Source organism: Dama dama, chromosome 6 (genome assembly GCF_033118175.1).
Source record: "Dama dama isolate Ldn47 chromosome 6, ASM3311817v1, whole genome shotgun sequence".
Lineage (NCBI taxonomy): Eukaryota > Metazoa > Chordata > Mammalia > Artiodactyla > Cervidae > Dama > Dama dama.
In genome coordinates, this window is record NC_083686.1 from 18,945,610 (window position 1) to 18,967,670 (window position 22,061).

Consider the following 22,061-nt stretch of genomic DNA (forward strand, 5'->3'; position numbering starts at 1 on the left):
TTAATTAATGACTGCTTTATGATATTGGTTTGATTTCTGTCATATGTCAACATAAATTAACCATAGGTGTACATATGTCCCCTCCGTCTTGAATCTCCCTTCCACCTCCCGTGCATTCCCACCCCTCTAGGTTATCACAGAGTAAATGGCCTTTTTTTGGTACCAGTTATCCTCAGGAATTGGAGATTTTATATATATATATGTTTCCTGAAATGTATGTAATACCTAACAAATAAGAAATTGTAGTAATAGCCATAAAAATGAGCATTTTATAGAAATGTGTCTTTATTGGTAGTTTCTTTTCTTAAAATAATGATTGTTAGGGCTTTAGGCTTATCCCATAGGTATTAGTTTTGGAAATCAGAACACATAAACATGTTACTTGAGGCAGGCTCCACACTTGAGGGTGGCCTTCTAAAAATAGTTGATACAGATTCATTTAGTTTCTATAGAATTGACTTATTTAGTTATTTTTTTTTTTTTTTTTTTTTTTTCTTCTTTTCCAGCAATGAATTTCTTTTATTTGACTTATTTAGTTATGATGTCAGTCAGTTCAGTCGCTAGGTCGTGTCTGACTCTTTGTGACCCCATGGACTGCAGCACGCCCGGCTTCAGTGTCCTTCACCATCTCTCAGAGCTTGCTCAAACTTGTGTCCAGTGAGTCAGTGATGCCATCCAACCATCCCATCCTTTGTCATCCCCTTTTCCTCCTGCCTTCAGTCTTTCCCAGCATCAGGGTCTTTTCCAATGAGTCAGTTCTTTGTATCAGGTGGGCAAAGTATTGGAGCTTCAGCTTCAGCATCAGTCCTTCCAATGAACACTTGGGTCCGATCTCCTTTAGGATGGACTGATTGGATCTCCTTGCTGTCCATGGGAGTCTCAAGAGTCTTCTCCAACACCACAGTTCAAAAGCATCAATTCTTCAGTGCTCAGCCTTCTTTATGGTTCAACTCTCACATCCATACATGACTACTGGAAAATCCATAGCTTTGACTAGACGGACCTTTGTTGGCAAAGTAATGCTCTACTTTTTAATATGATGTCTACTTTGGTCATAGCTTTCCTTCCAAGGAGCAAGTGTCTTTTAATTTCATGGCTACAGTCACCATCTGCAGTGATTTTGGAGCACAGAAAAATGAAGTCTCTCAGGGTTTCCCCATCTATTTGCCATGAAGTGATGGGACCAGATGCCATGATCTTAGTTTTCTGAATGTTGAGTTTTAAGCCAACTTTTTCACTCTCCTCTTTCACTTTCATCAAGGGGGCTCTCTAGTTCTTCTTTACTCTTTGCCATAAGGGTGGTGTCATCTGCATGTCTGAGGTTATTGATATTTCTCCTTGCAATCTTGGTTCCAGCTTGTGCTTCATCCAGCCCAGCATTTGTTATTATGTACTCTGCATATAAGTTAAATAAGCAGGGTGACAGTATGCAGCCCTGATGTACTCCTTTCCCAATTTGGAACCAGTCTGTTCCATGTCCGGTTCTAACTGTTGCTTCTTGACCTGCATACAGATTTTTCAGGAGGCAGGTAAGGTGGTCTGGTATTCCCATCTCTTTAAGAATTTTCCACAGTTTGTTGTGATCCACACAGTCAAAGGAATTTTGGTAGGGTTTGCTAGGATTTGGTGTTTTTTTTTTTTTTTTTTAGCCTAGTTATGATGTAAGTCAGGCTAGAAGAACCCTAGCAAAGCTCTCAGCTGAAATTCACTAAGGAATATGTCTGTAATATAAAATGTAATCAGGAAGTAAAAGAAATTTTTTAAAATATATTTATTTAAAATAATTTTAAAATTCATAAATGCCCAGTAAAACTTAACTCATTTTTTAAAAAGATACGTGTACTATTACATTGCTATTAGTAATAGCCCTTACATGCTGACTCTTACATGCTAGTTCTCTGTTAAGTCCCTCCTTTTTTTCCCCTCTCTCCTTCTCCTTCATCTCTGACTAATAGTTGTTGTTTTGTTTTCAGTACTGCTCTAAGTCACGTTCGACTCTGCGACTCCATGGACTACAGCATACCAGGCTTCTTTGTCTGTCCTTCACGGTCTCCTGGAGTTTGCTCAAACTTACGTCCACTGACTCAGTGATGCCATTGAATCACCTCATTCTCTATTGCCACCTTCTCCTCCTGCCCTCAAATCTTTCCCAACATCAGGGTCTTTTCTAATGAGTCAGCTCTTCACGTCAGGTGGCCAGAGTATTGGAGCTTCGGCATTATTCCTTCCAATGAGTATTCAGGGTTGATTTCCTTTTAGAATTGACGGGTTTGATCTCCTTGCCATCCAAAGTCATAGCATCTAAAGGGATCTTAGAGATACTTTAGTTATCTACCCTCTCTGTTTCTTGACTGCTTGAGTTTCCTCTTTAGCCAGTGGATTCGATTATCCAGCATCTGTTTCGTAGACCTTCAGTGAGTAGGAACTCACTCATTAAAACAGTCATTTTAACTGGAAATTTTTGTTGGAAGTTCTTCCATACTGATCGACTTAAAATTTTCTGTTCCTCTATATTAGTGCTATGCAGCTCATAGATAACAGATGGTCCTGATTCTTCAACCTGACAGCCTGGATCAGTCAGGATAACCTTGGTTTTTCTGCCATAATAAACAGTCTAAAAAAAAAAAATAAACAGTCTAACTCTCAGAAGTTAAAGAAGTTTTATTTTAGAGTTTTACTTCAGGGTTATCTACATATCTGTGGTGGGTTAGAAAGGGGTGGATCTCTTCTCATCATGGTCACTAAAGGACCCAGACTGACAGGAACCACCATCTCAGCTGTGGAAGGAGAGAGGGCCTAGTAGGGTCTGCCTAGGCAGTAAATGATACACATCACTTCTGCCCACAATCTGTTGGTCAGAACTAGTCACATGGCCCAAGTCTCACCACAGGGAAGAGGTGGGGGTAGGAAGGGCAGTCCTACTGTGTGCCCAGAAGGGCACCATCGCCCAGTCTTTCAGGAATTTGGAGGAGTTGTCACATCTTTGTAATCCTCTCCTACCTAGGATAAAAATCCCTAATATTTCAACTCCTCCTCATCTGATTTCCAGTTCTGTTAGTCATCCAGGCACAGTGTAGTTTTTCTCTGTTATTCTGGAAGTATATTTCCAGACTGTTCAAGTTAGCCCAGTAACTGCCTGTTTGATGGGTGTGGCCTTAGATCATATGCTGAGGTTTAAGTCCAAACAGGAAGAAGCTGCGGCAGAGAACAGAGACTGACGCTTTAAGGCTTGGAGTCACGTCCTGACTTTGGGAACCCCTTTCACAGGACATGTTTGCATGCTTGTTCTGAGTGCATTTTCTGATAGGTATCACTTAACAGTGTTGATGAGGCCCTTCTCTGGTGGTCCAGTGCTTTCACTGCAAGGGTGTGGCTTCAGTCCCTGGTTGTAGAACTGAGATCCCCAGAGCGGGCAAAAAAACCCCCCCAAAACAGTTTTGATGAGAATGTGAGCAGAGTTGTTTTTGTGGGCTTTCATAAGGTGGTATTAAGATGCTAAGTGTTACTAAGAAGCATTGTTTTGTTTCTTTCTGTCTAGGTTGATCATAGTTCATTAGGTTCACCATGGTTCATTAGACCTCCTTATGTGTTTCAGTTCATATGTGGCTACATGTGAAGTATTGAGCATATGTACTGCAGTGGGTGTAAATCATCACCACATTCGTTTTTATACGATTATTGAAAAAAGTCAAACTGATGTGCTGCCTCTCATTTGCAGGTAGGGTTCTTTCACAGTCTACTCCGGGGACTCCATCAAAGACCATAACAATATCTGAAAGTGGTGTTATTGGATCAACTTTAAATTCTACAACACAGACACCAAATAAAATAGCCATCTCACCTTTGAAATCGCCAAATAAGGTAAAAAAAAAAAAGAATTAGCCACAAATGCCAAGTATTGTGGTTAATGACTTTATTTATATTCCCAAAGAATTAATAGGTATTTGGTGAATACCAGATTTAGTGATCAAGAATGTGTGACAGATAAAAACTCTAAACGCATAGTAACACAGTAGTCATTTTGCATGCTAAGATGATTTCCATGGCCCATGTGAATGTGGGTACAACATAAATCTTTTGAATGAAGTATTTTATGTAAGTATGTGATTCCTCTTCAGTTTATATTTGTGCACAATTATTTTCTTTGGGTCAGTCACAGATATAGTGACTGTAAAATGCTAAATGGAGGTTTTTTGAAAATAGGATATTGATGTCTTCTGCTTAAGCTGTCCTTGATTTTATAGAGAGCTGAGATTTTGCTGGGTAACAGAGCACCCAGAGTACTAGAAATTGCCATCAAATGCTAGTTACCATATTACTGGGTTAACACAGTTCATTCAAAGCATTTGAAAACTTGTCATAATTTGTTTTCATTTTAACAGTGTGAAGTACCTATCATTTTAGGTGAAGTAGGTAGTCCAAGCTCACTTTCCTAAAATGTACAGATGTCATTATATAGCACAGCATTTTGAAAAAAGTATATTGGAATGGATATGTTCAAGGGAATAGCCAGGATTCTATTCTGTAAGGTGCCACCCTTGGGATTCTGGAAACACACTACCATTGTACCTGCCTTTTCCCTTAACTTGTTACTCTATTCATGAATAGAACGAACGTTAAATGTTTGCCTTACATGTTTAAAAGGTCTAACTGTTGGCTTCTGTTTCAGTAAGACTTGACTATAAGGTATAAATATGGTATCTATTACAGTTGATTAAAATTATCTCCTACCTGCATAATAATACAGATAATTATTTACTTAAATGGAATGAATTTAACAGAAATTTTGAGTGCTCACTGTTTTCTTCATAGTGATACGCTAGGCATAAAAGCATAGATAAGCTTTGAGTTTCAGGTAGTTGAGTAGGCAAGTTAGACTTAAAAGTTAAAAATTACTCTACAGGATTGTCACGGTTACGAGTGGATTGATGAGCCCTGCTGTGTGTGTCAGCGGTTTTTGTACAAAGGCTGCAGTTCCTGAAAGGTCCTAACCTGAAAGGTGGTTTGGGCCTTGGCTGTAGGTGAATTGAGGTAAAGTATTACCTCAATATACTTTACCTGAAAGCATAAAAGCACGGCCCATGTATAAATGTAGTGTCGGGAGCTGCATTGCTTTGGTAGTGTGAAAGCTGAGGGTGCTAAGGTCGGAAGCAAGGTTTCGCTGCCCTCAGGGGAGTTTGGATTTTACTGCTCTTAAAGACTTGCTGTGACTTCCCATTGCTTCTAGGACAATGGGTCTCAACCTCGTCTGCACATTAGAGTCATCTGGGGAGCTCTGATAAATACCAAGGCCTGGTTCTTATCCCCAGGGCCTCTGTTTTAATTGGTCTGGAGTTAGGCCTGGTATCAGGAATATTTACACTAAGTGATTCTAAAGGGGCAGCCTAGATTGAGAACAACTGCTGTGGGATAATGTGAAATTTGCATTTTTAAAAAGATGACTCTTGTAGCATAATGAAAGATAGTTTGGAGAAAGATAAGCCTGGATTGTAGAAGAGGCCAGTTAGGTTAGTTATTCTCAATCTTGGCTGCACTTGCAAAGCGCCTGGGGACCTCTTGGAAAACCTCATGGCTGGCCTCTGTGTGATCCCATTTAAATCAGTCTCTAGGCTGGGGCCTAGGTATTTAAAACAATATTTAAAAATTTTAAGGTGTAGGCCACACAACATTGTAAAGCAATTATACTCAGATTAAAAAATAATAACAATAAAGTGTAGGCCAGGGTAGAGAATCAGTAAATTAGATTATTATAGAACTTCAGATTCGAGCTAGATTAGTAGCTCAAGGGCCAGGGAGAAGAGATGTGTTTAAGACATGATGGCCAGACTCTGGGGGATGACTCCTAGATTCCTAACTTGAGTAACAAGAGTAGGTGGTGGCACTGTGGACTGGTATATGGGCTATATCTGATAGCATACAAGTAAGAGCTTGCTTTATCTTCCTTTTATCCTTGATTTTAGCCCTGTTGAATCTCCTTCCCTGCCTCTTTGACAAGACATCATTTTTACTATAAGAATGAGCCTTATTGGGATGGTTAAACTCAAAGGTATGAAAAGTCTGCTCCAAACCTTACATCCAGTTGAATGAGGTAACTTACACCCAATCATGACTCAGGGTCCGTGCAGTGGAGGGGTACTGTGTGTTACTTCACTCTTTTGCTTCCTCCCTCTTTCTGCATTTGGCTTCTGATTGGCAGGAAGATTAGAGGAGAAAGGACAAAGTTTTACGTGACTGGGCCTGTTGTCGTCCAGCTGCCGGTACCCTCTGTGTGGCAGGTGTCCAAGAGTGGCCTTTCGAGTTGTGCGTTCAGAATGGTTTCTGCAGGCCCCACGGTGTGCCCATGTTGCCCAGGTTCCTGTCTGGAACACGCCCCAACTGCCTTTGGCAGTCTTCTCGCTCTCTCTTCCTCCTGTAGTCCACCTACAGCCTGTTAACTGCTGAGTATCCTTCCTCAAGATGGCACATGTCTTTGGCCTAGCAAATGCTTTATCCCTTCCACAGCATCTCATTGGTGAATGGGAAACCTATAGAATGGTGGAAGCGTAGCTCCTCTAACGGTGGTCCTCTGTGTCCTTGCTCTGCTGTTTTGATGCTCCTTCCAACCTCTTTTTTAAAAATTACTTACTTATTGATTGATTTTACTTTTGGCTGTGCTCGCAAGCTTTCTCTAGCTATGGTGAGCGGAGACTATTTTTCACCGCGGTAAGTGGACTTCTCACTGCCGTGGCTTCTCTTGTTGCAGAGCACAGACTCTGGGCACACAGGTAGTTGGAGCTCATGGGCTCAGTAGTTGTGGCTTTTGGGCTTAGTTGTGCTGAGGCATGAGGGATCTTCACGGACCAGGGATCCAACCCATATCCCCTGCATTGGCAGGCAGATTCTTATCTACTGCACCACCAAAAAAGTCCCTCCATCTAACCTCTTGCTTTTTATAGGCTGGGACCCATGTTCACATAAGGCCTAAATTCCTGGGGATGTATGTCAGGTCCTTCTGGTGGCTAGACCCAAATGGGCTTAAGAGTTCCTTTATCCCAGTATATCACCAGCCAAAGATTGAGATGACAAGTTTCCTAGTCTGTCCCAGAGATTTTCTGGGGGAACCCCTGCCCTTGTTCTCACTAAGGTGTAAAGCTCTAGTGTTATCTATGTTTATGAATTCACTTCTGTTTCTAGTCTGTTTTGTTTCATTTTCGATAGGCAGCAGGTGGATAATAGGTGTACTGTCTTTAAGCAACTCACTCTGGCATGGATGGTTTGGTTTTTTTAGAGAATAGGGGAGTTTATCATTTGTCGTTCTCAGCTTTGAAGGTTGCACTAGAGCCACATTTTAAAACAGGAGAGAACTCCATTATCCCTTTATCCTAGAGAGGAAGCAATAGCCGGTTTGGGCAAAAAGATAATGTTTAGCTCTTGGAGCTGTTTGTCATTGAAGTGCCCACTGCCTGTCTAAAGGAGGATGTCCATTAGGAAGCTGAATATAGGTAGTGGCTAAAACTGGGCATATGGATGAAGTCAGCCAGGGAGCATGAGGTTGTGTGTGGAGTGAAAAGAAAGGCAGGACTGACCCACAGAATATTAAGAGTGGGTAGAAGAAAAGAAGCCAATGGAAGAGAAGGAATAAGAGAGGTAGAATGAGAAACTTAAAAAAGTGGGAAGGGAAGATGGTCTCAAATTTCAGATGTTAAGACAAATCAGTTAAGAAAAAGACTGAAAAATCAGGATTTGCTGGAGATGTCCTTGCTCCCATTAATCGAAAGTGGTCAAAAGAAACCTCAAACACCATCCTTCCTTCCCTGTCAGCACTCACAATCTGACCATCATCGTCTTTGAATCTGCCAGGATTTCTCTCATTATTCCTGTTTGTATGGTACTGGCTATCATCAAAAGAGCCAGACTGCTCGATTACCTTTCCTTTCCCACGTCTGATCTCCTTGAAGTCGTCAGTATCTTCTGCCTCCTTACCCACTACCTACCCCCAGCTCTTGAAACCCTCCCCCCATATGGGGTTCAAAAGCAAAATAATCCCCTAAACCCTCAACCTCTTCACCGAAGATCCCTTTATCTTTTTCTCTAACGGATACCTGACTCTTCCTGATGGCACTGTTTCCCTTGAGGGAGGACTGTGCTTCTGCCCTTTATGCCATGGAGCCTGGAAGCGGGGACCTATTATGTGTCCAGATGTGTGTTTTGTTTCTGTTCTTTTCTTTTTAAAGTGCATGCATGCATGCTAGGTCATTTCAGTCATGTCCAACTCTGCGATCCCATGGACTGTAACCCACCAGGCTCCTCTGTCCATGAATCCTGGGATTCTCCAGGCAAGAATACTGGAGTGGGTTGCCATTCCCTTCTCCAGGGGATCTTCCCGACCCAGGGATCAAACCTGCGTTACTTACTTCTCTTGGATTGGCAGGTGGGTTCTTTATCACTATGCCAAAAGTGCATATGTATCTCAATTTTAAAGCTTCTTGGACCTCTGATTTATTGTCTTTTATTTTTGGAAAACTTTGGACCATATCTCTTCAAATCTTTTTTCTGCCTCATTCTTTCTTTCCCTTCATTCTAGGACTCCATTTTCCAAAGTGCTAGACTGAGATCGTTCCGAAGCTCTTGGATGCTCTGTTCTGCTCCCTCCTGCTTTTTCTTTGTTTCACTTGGGTCATTTCTATTGACCTGTCTTCAGATTAATTAATTCTTTCCTCAGTTGTGTGGAATCTACTTAAGGGCCCACTGAAGGACTTCTTCATCCCTGATAATTGTGTTTATCATCTTTTTATCATTTCCATTTGGCTCTTTTTTATAGTTTCCGTCTCTCTACTGACACTCCCCTCTGTTCATTGTGTGTTGTTTTCCTTTCCCGCTAGGCCTGTTAACATTTTGATCATAGTTATTTTAAAGTCCTTATCTGATGGTTGCAGCATTCAGGTTATCTTTAAGTCTGGCTTTCATTTTAGAATGCCATCTGGGCCTTTTTTTTTTTTTTTCTTTTTAAAAAGTTTATACACCCAGAATGGGGAAACTGTTCTATGAGAGGTGAATTACTTAGCCCAGCACTGAAGCTGGGTTGTTGATTCTTAGGAAACCTGATTAGAAAGACTTCAGGACAGTTAAATTTTTGGATACCTGAAGTTCAGAAAATGTAAAGATTTGTAGAGTTTGGGTCCTGGAAAATTGGATCAAAGAAACAAGGGTTAGAAACCTCAAAACCCTTTCTTTCTCACTAATTTGGTCTTAGAGTAAGTAAATACTCTTAAAATGTAAGGCCTGGTCACCGTTTACCTGATGTTGATGGGTTCTTTTTTTTTTTTCCCCCCCTATCTTTATAATGAGCACAGATAAATTTTCAAAATATCCTGCTCTTTACCTTTAAAAGTCTATGGAAATTATCCTGGACATCCTTGATTCTACCTTATTCACACTCTTGTCAGTTTTTCTCTCCTACCCAGGGGAGTGCTCCTCTTTTTTGGCCTTATTTGGCAAACAGGGAAGATCTGTTGGTAATTGAATCATCACATAGCCATTTAGGATGCAGAATGTACTTCAGTCCCAGGGGAGGAATTTCACAGCATAAGCTGTGTACAAATGAAAAGTTTCTTATTCCTCTGAAATCTATGACCAGTACAACTTCTTGAACTCTTTCTACTTCTGAGTCTTCTAGCTTGGGTAGAATTCTGTAAAGCTTCTATAATTAAACTCTAGATTCAACATTTTACTATAGTTGCTTTATCATTTATTTAACCCATCCTACTCTCCAGTAATCATCTTATTTTTAAAATGCATTTCAAAGTAAGTTGCACATATTCAGTATACTTCTCCCCCCATATTCCAAGCATACCATTAACTAGAATTCTCTGTTTGTTTAGAGGGTTTTCTTTTTCGTTTTGAGGAAAAATTCACATTTACTGAAATATACAAATCTTAAAGGTACAAATATGCAAATCTTAAACATTCGGATGTTTTCAGCTAAAATGTATACATCTATACAACAAAAAAATTGTTAAGATAAAGAACACTATCACCACCATAAGAAGTTAATAACTAAAAAAATGTCTTTTCCTATTTCTGAATGTATTATGGTAAACAGTGCACCTGTCATGTGGTGGGTTTTGGTCATATTTCCTAGAAACTGATAAACAAATGACTGCAGATTATTAAAGATTATTTTGCTAGTAGTTCAGATAGTTTCCAGTTTTTTTCCCTACTAAATTGAAGGAGAACATAAGTAAGTTTATAAATCATTAGAAATAATTTTTGATGGTAGAATACAATGTGATTTTGGGTATAAAACTCAGAAGGAATTCTAAGTATTAATGTATATTATTGTACGCTAAATATCTTTCTGTTCATATATATAGATTTATGAAAATAATGTTTTTCAGTGTTTACTTAAAAATAGAAATAGAATTGATGCTTAACTCTCACTCTAGTGATATATAATATACATTTATGGATACAGGAAATAATCTTTTAAAATGAATCCCATCATCTTATGGAGCAATGAATTCCAGTAAAATATTTTTATTGTAATGATCACAGTTTGTAATGTATTTGTTGTTTTCAATGTATACAATAACTGTATTATGAACTCAGTCAAGACAAAATTATTTAACACGTAGAGTTTTACATAAAGGGTAATGTGTGTGCTCAGTCATGTCTGACTGTTTACAACCCCATGGACTGTATCCGGCTAGGCTTCTCTGTTCATGGGATTCTCCAGGCAAGAATACTGGAGTGGGTTGCCATTCGCCTCTCCAACATCAGGGTGATACAAAATGTTTTTAAATTTTCTGTTTATACACACCTCTTTGTTTCAGAGAATTATGATAAAAGAATTTCAAGGATAAAAATGTTACACTAGAATAAAATTTTTAGAGGACATGGAATTCAAACACAAGTTCATAGAGCAAATGGAATAATGTAAATTTCTGACTGCTGAAGAGTTCTTTATTTATATTTTAAAAAATATAATAGACACTGATGAGTATCAAATCACTATGTTGATTTGATTCCATTGAATACATTTTAAAAAGTAATGTGACAGTTTTATTTTTTAAATGCTAATATTTATAATGGGCTAGAAATTACAGTAAACTGAATGATGTGCTCAGTCTCCCTGAATGTTATCTCCATTCCAGCCAACTGGAACAGGGAAAAGTCAGGGAAAAGGTTGGTAGGCTTTATGGACCAGACCAGATACATGGTGCATTTTTCACTTCACTAGCTAAAGGTCTTGTGGCCTTACCTTGACTGCAAGGGAGCCTAGGAAATGTAACCTGATTGTATGCCTAGGAAGCAGAAGAGAATATGGATTTTGGTTAGCAGTAAGCAGTTCTATAGCGTAATTGTCCATATATAGAGTAAGTAGTGCTATATTAACAAATTGACATTAATTAGGCAAGAAACTGGAAAGCTGAACAATAATGAAGATTTCCTGTTATTAAGAGTCACTTTTGGAGACTTCCCTGGCAGTCCAGTGGTCAAGTCTCCGCACTTCCAGGGCAGGGGGTACGTACAGGTTGGATTCCTGGTCAGGGAACTAAGATCCCACATGCTGCATGGTGCAGCCAGTAAAGAGACAGTCACTCTCTCTTTCTTTCCTGTTTATCAATGGCTATCAGTAGGTCAGTGTGTGCTGGGTCCTGAGGCTGTGGAAACTATGGAAGAGCTTACGGTGGTTGGTCAGACAGAATTGAATGCATGTAAAATAATAATGAACAATGAAATAGGTGCTAAGTTGTGTGTATAGGCAAGGTGAGGTGAAACTAAAGAGAAAAGAAAAAGAAGCCCTGGCATTCCTTCATTTTCCACTCAGCAATACGTTCCATGTGTTAGGGGCTGTACTCTCTGGGGAAATAGAACGAAAATAGACGTGTGGGACCTAAAGTCTGTGGAGGTGCAGGAGGGAGTGTGACAGAAATGACTTTAAATGATATACAAAAATATAAAATTACAAAAGCTCAAGTGATGACATGAGCTCCTATATAAGGGGATTCAGCTGCAGTTGGGATGATCAGAGAAGGCATCCCTGAGCTAAGATTTTAATGGGTAGAATTGGAGTGGATGTCAGCCACAAGAGTGAAAGATTGGAGGTAAAAATACTTAAAATGTATAAATATGTATACCTGTGAGAGTACATGCATACAGAGTAGTAAGATAGCTACTCTGATTGGAATTAGTAATCCTTTGCAGGCAGTGGAGAACATGTAAGGATAGGGTTAGATTTTGGATAATTTTCAAAACCCAGCAAATTTAGACTTAATTTTGTCATTAAATGGAGACTTATTAAATGTCTCTAATTACTTAGGCATGTTTGTGTGGTGGAGTCAAAGCAGGTAGAGATGAATCATGAGCTGATTTTGAATTTGTTTTACATACATCCAGGTAAGAAGTGATATGAGCAATGATTTTATTGGGAAGTTGAGAGAACAATTTTGGGACAGAAGTTTCAGAAGTTGATAGCTTCTGCTTTTGCTGTGAGTCTCTTAAATGAGTTGGGGATGGTCCTGTGAGTACAGTTTGAAGTGAAGGGGATCTGTTTTCCTGATCAACTTTAACATAGGTTGTTTCAAGATTGATTAAGAGTTAGGGTGACTGCAGGTTCTAGTACCATTAATTCAGTTGCCTGAGTTACTTTCTAGATAAATATGTTTCACATATCAGCACCCATTAGCAGAGAATTTCTTTTCTATGTTACTATGTTGGTTTTGTTTTTATGCTTTTATAATTAGTGATGTTTGAATGCCTGTGGGGTCTTGTTGCAATATTATTAAAAACTTTTTTACTATGGAAATTTATAATATGCTAAAAAGTTAGAATAGTATAATTAACCCCTGTGTACCCTTCATCCAACTTTGGAATTGTCCACTATTATGTTATCATCTATAACACTTCCCACTTTTTAAAAAAGTCAATCATGTCATTTTATCTGTAGGTATTTTGTTATATATATAAAAGATAGGGACACTTTTTCTTTTAACTTATTCACATTCCATTAATGCCATTAAATACCTAGTTAATTCACATTTCCGCAGGCACCTAAATTTTTACACTGTGCTTGAACTTGGGATTCAGAAAAGTTTGTGAATGATTGCTGTTTCTCTTACTTTCCTCATCTTCCTTTTTTCCTCTTGCCCTTTAAAAAAAAATCAAGTTGTTTACATCCTGTATTTTTCATAGCCTGGAGTTTGCTGGTTGCATCGCTATGGTGCCATTTAGTTTTGAGAATTTCTGGAATACAACTCGGATGACTCCTATATCTTTAGACCTTAGCATGTGTTTTATAGGTATTTTCTTCCAGTCTTCGGTTTGTCTTTTTATATTTTTAACTTTTACAGAGCAGAAATTTCAGTTTTAATGAAGTTTGACTCGTCAGTTTTTTCTTTCATGGATTGTACTTTTGGTATTGTATCTAAAAAGTCATCACCAAACCCAGGGTAACTTAACTTTTCTCCTGTTATCTTCTAGGAGCTTTGTAGTTTAGTTTTATAGTTTTAGGTCTGTGATCCATATGTGAAAAATATCAGATCTGTGTTGAAATTCACTTTTTGTGTGTGGACGTCCTGTTGTCCCAGCATCATTTGTTGAAAATATCCTTTCTCCATTGAATTGCCTTGGTTCCTTAGTCAGAGGTCAGTTGGCTCTATTTGTACGGGTCTACTTCTGTGCTGTCTTGTTTATCAGTCATTTTTAGTTTGCCAACATAACTGATTTAAAGATCTCAAATAGATTTGTATTTTTAAAAATTCTTCATACTTGTGTGTCTTCTGGACTCTTCCTCTGAACTCCGATGCTCTTTGGGTGGTTTGTCTTTTTTGTTTGTTTAGGAACTAAAACAAGCTCATAGCATACTATGTAAAGTACTCCTTTGTTATCAATGTGGTTACAAAACTTTTTCTCAGTTGGTTTCATCTTTTTATTCTTGCCAGACATTTTGCACATTAAATTTGTCTAAATAGTGTCTTCAGTTGTGAATTTTGAGTTTTTGATCTATGCTTAGGTAAGTCTTCCTTACTCCCAGTATTTTATTTATCCATTAAAAAATTATTATCTGGTTTTATGTAATTATTTTCTATATAATATTTTATTACAAATTAAGCACAAGAACAAATAGATTTATTCTTGTTTTTTAAGCATGATGGAATGGTTACATTTATATTCACCTGTCTACCAGTTTTATCCTGACTGATTTATATAACACATCTTGCAGGATGGGCATCTAATTTTTATATTATGGTAAAATACACACAGCATAAAATATGCCATCTTTGTATATATTTTTAGGTGTTGAGTTCAGTGGTATTAAGTGCATCATATTGTTGTGCAGTCTTCTCCACCATCCATCTCCAGAGCACTTTCCGTCTTGGAAAATTGAGGCTCTGTACCCATTCTTCCCTCTCTGTAGCCCTTGATAGCCACTAATCTATTTTCTGTCACTGGGATTTTGGCTACTCTGCTTCATAAAACTGAGATGATAGATCATTTGTCCTTTATTTGTTATTGGCTTATTTAACTTAGCATAGTGTCCTCAAGGTTCACCAGTCAGAATTTCCTGCCTTTTTAAGGCTGGATAATGAATGCTCCATTGTATGTATATTCATTTGTGGAGGGACACTTGGATTGTTTCCATATTTTAGCTCTTGTGATTAATGTTACTATGAACATAGGTGCACAAATATCTCTTGGAGACCCTGCTTTGAATTCATTTCTTTAAAATCTCTCTAATAATGTGGTCCTTTTTTTTATTGAATTAAAAAAAAACTTTTAACTGAAGGATAATTGAGTCATTTCTAATGAGGTGTATGAACCTAGAGCCTATTATACAGAGTGAAGTATAAAAGAGAAAAACAAGTATTATATATTAATGTGTATATATGGAATCTAGTAAGATGGTACTGATGAATCTATTTGCAGGGCAGCATAACTATAATTATATATATTATAATTCCCTGGTAGCTCAGCTGGTAAAGAATCTGCCTGCAATACAGGAGACCCTGGTTCGATTCCTGGGTTGGGAAAATCTTCTGGAGAAGGGATAGGCTACCCACTCCAGTATTCCTTGGGCTTCTCTTGTGGCTCAGCTGGTAAAGAATCCACCTGCAATGCAAGAGACCCGGGTTTGATCCTTGGGTTGGGAAGATCCCCTGGAGAAGGGAAAGGCTACCCACTCCAGTATTCTGGCCTGGAGAACTCCATGGACTGTATAGTCCATGGGGTTGCAAAGAGTCAGACATGACTGAGAGACTTTCATTTTCAGTTTCAGTGGGATGCAGAAATAGAGAACAGAGCTATGGACATGGGGGAGATGGAGGGGTGGGACAAATGGAGAAAGAAGCATGGAAGCATGTACACTACCACATGTGAAACTGACAGCCAGTGGGAGTTTGCGGTATGGCTCAGGGGACTCAAGCAGGGGCTCTGTGACAACCTGGAGGGTGGGCTGGTGGGAGCTGGGAGGGGGATCCAGAGGGAGGGGACACGTGTATGCCTGTGGCTCATTCATACTGATGTCCTGCTTTTGATTCTTTTGAGTGTACACCCAGAAGCTGAATTTCTGGATCTTATGGTAATGCTATGTTTAGTGTTTTGAGGAACCACCATGCTGTTTCCCACAATAACTGTTCTGTTTCACATTCCCACCAACAATGCACAAGGGTTCTCAAGTCTTTGTGTTCATGCCAACACTGTTTTTCTGATAGTAGCCATCCTAGTGTACGTGAGGTGGTATATCATTGGAGTTTTCATCTTTCACTAATGATTAGTGATGTTCAAGTATTTTTTCATGTATTTATTAGTCATTATATATCTTCTTTGTTGTTCATTCACTCAGTTGTGTCCAGCTCTTTGCAACCTCATGGACTGCAGCACGCCAGGCTTCCCTGTCTTTCACTGTCTCCTGGAGTTTGCTCAAACTCATGTCCATTGAGTTGATGATGCCCTGATGGTTTAGTCGCTAAATTGTGTTCAACTCTTGTGATCCCATGGACCGTAGCCTACCAGGCTCCTCTGTCCATGGGATTTTCCAGGCAGAAATACCAGAGTCGTTTGCCATTTCCTTCTCCAGGGGATTTTCCTGATCCAGGGATTGACCCCAGGTTTTTCTGCACTGCAGGCTAATTCTTTACCATCTGAACAACCAGGTGATGATACTTAGGAGAAATGTATATTCAAATTCTTGGCCCATTTTTGAATTGATTCATTTGCATTTTATAAGTTCCCTCTATATTCTGGATCTCAGTCCCCCATTAGACATATGATTTGTGAATTTCTGCTGTTCTGTGAGTTACCATTTTACTCTGTTGACAGTGTCTTTTGAGGCATAAAATTTAAAAATAGCTGCAACACCTAGGGTGGAAGCATAGAGTCCTAAACACTGAACCACAATGAAATTCCCTGCTTTCTGGTTTTTATAAGACTGCTGCCTCCTAAAGCACATTGTCTAAACTTGCCTGATACGATCATTTGACCCTTTCCTTGAATGCGCCCATAGATTCTAACACATCACATTTATCTTACTTATCTTTGTCACTGTAGCTGTGAATAAAGCGTAAATTAGGTTAATATCCATGGAAAATCAGCAAATGAACACCTTACATCTTTTTTGTAATATTTCACCAGTCAGTACATCAGTGCCAAAAGTTGTCGTATCCATCCCGAGGTTTGACTCTGTCTTTAGTCATGTAACATTTGTACTATCTATCTTTTCTCATTTTCTTATTTGTCTCTTATAGCTTGAAAGCATTTTTAAGCTTTCAAATTGGTAGGTTTATTTTAGTAACCAAAGTTTGGAAATTAGGATAATATAAACATAGTTTTTCCGTGATGATAAAGTCTGTAAACATTCTGTCACAAATTTCTAAAAAGCATATTAAGATGGAACCCTATAAATTACTGATTTCAAACTATATTATAAAACTGTAATAGTCAAAACAGTGTGGTATTGATACAAACACAGAGACATTGATTAATGGACAGAATAGAGAGCCCAGAGATAACTCACATGTATGTGATCAATTAATTTGTAAGAAAGGAGCCAAGAATATATGGTTGGTATAGAGAAACCTGAACAGCCACACGCAGAAGAATGAAACGGAACCACACACAAAATTTAACTCAAAGTGGATTAAAGGCTTGTATGTAAGACCTGAAAGTATAAAACTCTTAGAAGAAAACATAAGAGGTGGTAAGCTCCTTGACATTGGTCTTGGCAGTTTTTAATTAAGTTTGGGAAACATACACCATACCAGTCTAGGAGATCTGTCATGCTCCTTGGCATATTGAAGACTCTAAGAATTTCCATAGCAAAGGCGTTTGTCTAACTTTGTTTACCTCAGGACTTCATAATTAATGTGACAAAAGTAGATTGCTTCATGTACTACCTGATCTTGAAGAGCTTATATTTAAAGAACAAACTTTAGTAAGTGGTACCTAACCAGCATTGAGGAAAGTATTATTCTGATTTTGCAGTCGATTAAACAAATAGCATCTTAATATCTGTTCAAAACGGTGAGATTTGTGCAGGTGTCCCAAAGCAGTGTAAGAATTTCATTCAGTGGTAACGTTCTCCCCCGCACAGGTAGAGACAAAGGTATAAAGAAGCATTAGGTTGCTTGACAGAGTATACGCAAGATTGAGGCAAACTGGAACCAAAACTCCTATGTCCAAACGTTTGTTTCTAAGCTGTGTTTACAAACAGAATCAAATTTCAAAGTGTACTACTCCCCCTCAAAATAGCTAACATATTTATATGGAGCCCACAAATTCAGGGTTTGGATATTGATTGAGCCTCTATCTCCAACTTCACTAAATAAGAATCTTCATTTATAGAACAAGAAGAATATTTTATTATTCCTTTTTTTTTCCCTTTAAGGTAAATCTTCAATTAAGCAAGGACTTCTGGTATTTGCTAATTAGAAAATAATAAAGAAATCTATCCCTATATAATTATTACATTAATATATAAAGAAATCTATCCCTATATAATTGTTAATATTTAAATAAAAATGGCTTAAAAATAGTACAAATAAATGTCAAGTCTGTGTTTTTCAGGACAACCACTGATACATGTTAAATGTGGCTAGTTTGAATATAAATTAAGATATTTGCTTTTTAACCCACCTGTCAGTGGTGGTAATCAGGAACAGCAATAACTGAAGATTTTTACTGAATGTACGTGAACTATTTTTCTGCTAATGTGGTATGTTCAGAGAGACATGCATTCACATGGAGTTTCTCAGGCTACTCCAAGGAAGGTACCAACTTGTGCATTCTTAAAGCAGTTAAGTGTAGTATTCAAATACTTTTGTCTTTTACAAAATTAGTAGCTTTGATATGTTACTTAGTTTATTTTAGGTGTTAAAAAATGCAATTTAATCAGTGGTTGCCAGGAATTAGGGTTGTGACTATAGAGGGAAGTGCAATAGAGTCTCTTTGTGGTGATGGGAAAATTTTGTATCTTGATGGTGATGTAGGTTACATGAATTTATGCAACCTTCAGTGTACATCCAAAAAAGTGCATAAAAACTGGTGAAATCTGAATAAGGTCTGTTCTGTGGTTTAGTTGATCATATTATACAAAATGTCAATTTCCTGGTTTTTTATAATGTCCTATGGTTATGTGAGATTTTTTGGGTGGGGAGGGGAAAGTGTATAATGGGAACTTTGTAGTAGTTTTGCAGTTTCTTGCGAAATCTAAAATTATTTCAAAATTAAAAAGTTTTTTAAAATGCTATTTATACTTCTATTCAGTATTCTGTGGTGGTGATTTAGTTGCTAAGTCATGTCCGACTTACAGTCTGCATGGATTGTAGCCTGCCAGGCTCCTCTGTGCATGGGATTCTCCAGGCAAGAATACTGGAGTGGATTGCCATTTCCTTCTCCAGAGGATCTTTCCGACCCAGGGATTGAACCCTGTTCTCCCACATTGCAGGTGGATTCTTTACCATCTGAGCCACCAGGGAAGCCCAAATGTCTACTGTAGGAGGCATTACAATGTCTAACTTAAGAAAATGGGCTTCAGAGTTGGCTCTGGTTCAAACCCTAACTCAGCTGCTCTTAGCTATGTGAACTGGGGAAGTTAACTAAATCTGTCTGAGCTTCAGTTTCTCCATCTATAACAGGTATAATGATAATACAAATAGCAGCTCACATTTTTTTAGTGTTATATCAATAATATGTGATTAGTTATTGTTTGCACCTTATATAATTTAGCTCAGTTAATCCTTATAACAATCCTATGTGAAAGGTGCCATTTTAAGATTTTCAAATAAGGAAACTTAGCTCACAGAAGCTAAGTCACTTGCATAAGGTCACTCACCTAGGAAATGTTGGAACCAAGATTAAAACTAAGTCTGGATTTTCTGTTTTTGACTATACAAAACTAGCTTGTGAAGACCAACCATCCCACCAAGAAAAACTAAAAAAGAAAACGTATTTTAAAAGTGTGTTTGAAGGCATTGGAGAGCCACCAAGGGACCCAGGACCTTAGAGGTCACCATCTTGGAGTCAAAGGAAGCCAGAGAAGTCGTCTGGTGTTCAATGTGACCCTTTCCCTTAGGGTGTTTTGAGATGTGGCTGAGAGACTGAGAAGAAAAGCAGAACGTGGTCCCAGAGAGTTGAGGAGCTGAACAGACCTTCAGTCTTACAGACCTCAAGGACAAAACTTTGGGTTCAGGCCCCAACAAGAAGGAAGCTAGGTAAACCCTGGAGCCCTACTTGGGGGAGGAGTGAACCTGCCCCTACTTTTACCTGCCTGCCAGAAGCTGACGTGAATGCTTTCTAGAGGAAAATAAAAACATTCTGAGCCTCAAATTATTCACTTAATTTTTCATAAACAATGCCTGGTACTTAGTCAGAAATCATTAAGCTTATCAGGCAACCAAACCAAAGTATTCAGAACAGGTATAGGTAGTAGAATTATCAGATTGGATTTTTAAATAACTAAGAATAATATATTCAGGAATTTAAAAGCTATGACAAACCTAGGCAGCATATTAAGAACCAGAGACATCACATTGCCAACAAAGGTCTGTGTAGTCAAAAGCTGTGATTTTTCCAGTAGTCATGTGTGGGTATGAGGGTTGGACCACAGAGAAGGCTGAGTGCTGAAGAATTGATGCTCTCAAATTGGGATGCTAGAGAAGAGTCTTGAGAGTCCCTTGGACAAAGCAGGGAGATCAAACCAGTCAGTCCCAAAGGAAATCAACCCTGAACATTCATTGGAAGGACTGATGTTAAAGCTGAAGCTCCAGTATTTTGGCCACGTGATGCAAAGAACCGACTCATTGGAGAAGACCCTGATGCTGGGAAAGATCGAAGGCAGGAGGAGATGGGGGCGACAGTGGATGAGGTGGTTAGATGGTATCACTGACTAAATGGACATGAGTTTGAGCAAACTCTAGGAGATAGAGAAGGACAGGGAAGCCTGGTGTGCTGCAGTCCATGGAGTTGCAAAGTGTCAGACACAACTTAGTGACTGAACAACAATTTAACAAGATGAAGAACTCCAGCAGGGAATTAAAAGCTATAAAAAGGATTAGATGAGTATTTTCAAATTGAAAGCTTAAAACTGAGATTAAGAATTCAGTAGATGAGTTTGTCAGCAAAAGAGATACAGATTAAACAAAAAGGATTAAATATTTTTTGAGAAACAAAGGGTAGAGAATTTCTCAGCAGACCTGTACTTAAGGAAATCCTAAAGTGAATTCTTCAGGCAGAAGGAAAACAATCCCAAATGGAAGCACAGAAAGAGTATAGAAAGGATCGAAAGGGTAAATTGTGGGTATATTTAAATGAATATCTTACAGAGTTTCAATTAAATGGAGAATTTAAAAATATTTACATATTTCTGTAACACAAAGATGGGGCAGGAATAAATGATATTAGTGTTCTGTGGTTCTTTGGTTATCTGGGTGTTATTTAAAGTACTCATTTAATTCCAACATTGAACATTGTAATCTCTAGGGTAATACTATATAAAAATAGTAACATAATATATATAAATAACAAACTACCATGAGGGAAATAAATAATAAAACATTTAACCCTAAATCAGGCAAAAAAGGAGAGAAAAAAGAACAGAAGAGAAAAGGTTGTTCAGATAGGAAATAGTTCAATGGTAGATTCAAATCCACATAGTTATTTAACTGTTAGATATAAATAGATGTATACAGATAAAAAATATAGTCAGATCTGATTTGTCCTCAGAGACCCAGTTATATACAGCATTAAGAGCTGTAAAGTTTTAGAGAAGTTGAGAGAATTCTCTGGCAGTGCAATGATTAGGATGCAGCGTTTTCACTGCCATGTCCCAGGTTTGATCCCTGGTCAGGGAACTAAGGTCTTGAAAGCTGCATGGTAAGCCAAAAGAAAAAGAAAATGAAAGTAGAGTTGGGAAACAGTACACTGTGCAGACTTAACTAAACCAGGCCCAGTTACTTGTGCCATGCTGTGCCTAGCTCATAATGTGATTGTTAGATTCATTTCAAATAATCTTTCTTAGAGTTTTCAGAAGCAGTGTCCTCCATGTGTATTAAGTATCCAGTAAATTTAATTATTATCTCTGAAGCAACTTGTTTCTTTAACAAAATTTTTCTTTTTTTATTAAAGACAAATTTTAATTGAAATATAGTTCACTTACAGTGTTGTCTTAGTTTCAAGTGTACAACAAAGTGAGTCAGTTATACATGTATATATCTATTCTTTTTCAGATCATTTTCCCTGATAAGTTATTGTCAGATATTGAATATAATCCCCTGTGCTATACAGTAGGTCTTTGTTGTTTATTTCATATAGAGTAATATGTATCTGCGAATCCCAAATCCCTAGTTTATCTATCCTCCCCCTTTTCCCCTACTTTGTTTCTTAAAATAATATTCTTTTCCATTTAGAGTTGATACTGTCTCTTGCATCATTATACATCTGACTCATAGGTTGCTTGACTTTTAAGTAGCTTCCATATGTATACATTTTCTTAAGCTTTATGTATTCATTTAACTCACTGACCACCAACCTGTTTTATCTTTTTTTAAATCTGCTTTGTGGTGCCTCTGCCTAATGATAATATGTGA

The 22,061-nt window shown here is 38.1% G+C and overlaps 1 protein-coding gene across 10 annotated transcripts in view; it reads left to right on the forward strand.

Moving 5' to 3' along the window:
- Nucleotides 1–22,061, forward strand: part of LIN54 (lin-54 DREAM MuvB core complex component) — a 62,249-nt gene that overhangs the window by 22,575 nt on the left and 17,613 nt on the right. For 9 of the 10 annotated variants that reach the window (XM_061145685.1, XM_061145691.1, XM_061145687.1 and 6 more), the window contains exon 4: nt 3,719–3,861. The exons of the other annotated variant lie outside the window; for it this stretch is intronic. In XM_061145685.1, coding sequence (XP_061001668.1) covers nt 3,719–3,861 — 143 coding nt within the window. The remainder of the gene's footprint in view (nt 1–3,718; nt 3,862–22,061) is intronic. 10 annotated transcript variants of the gene reach the window in all.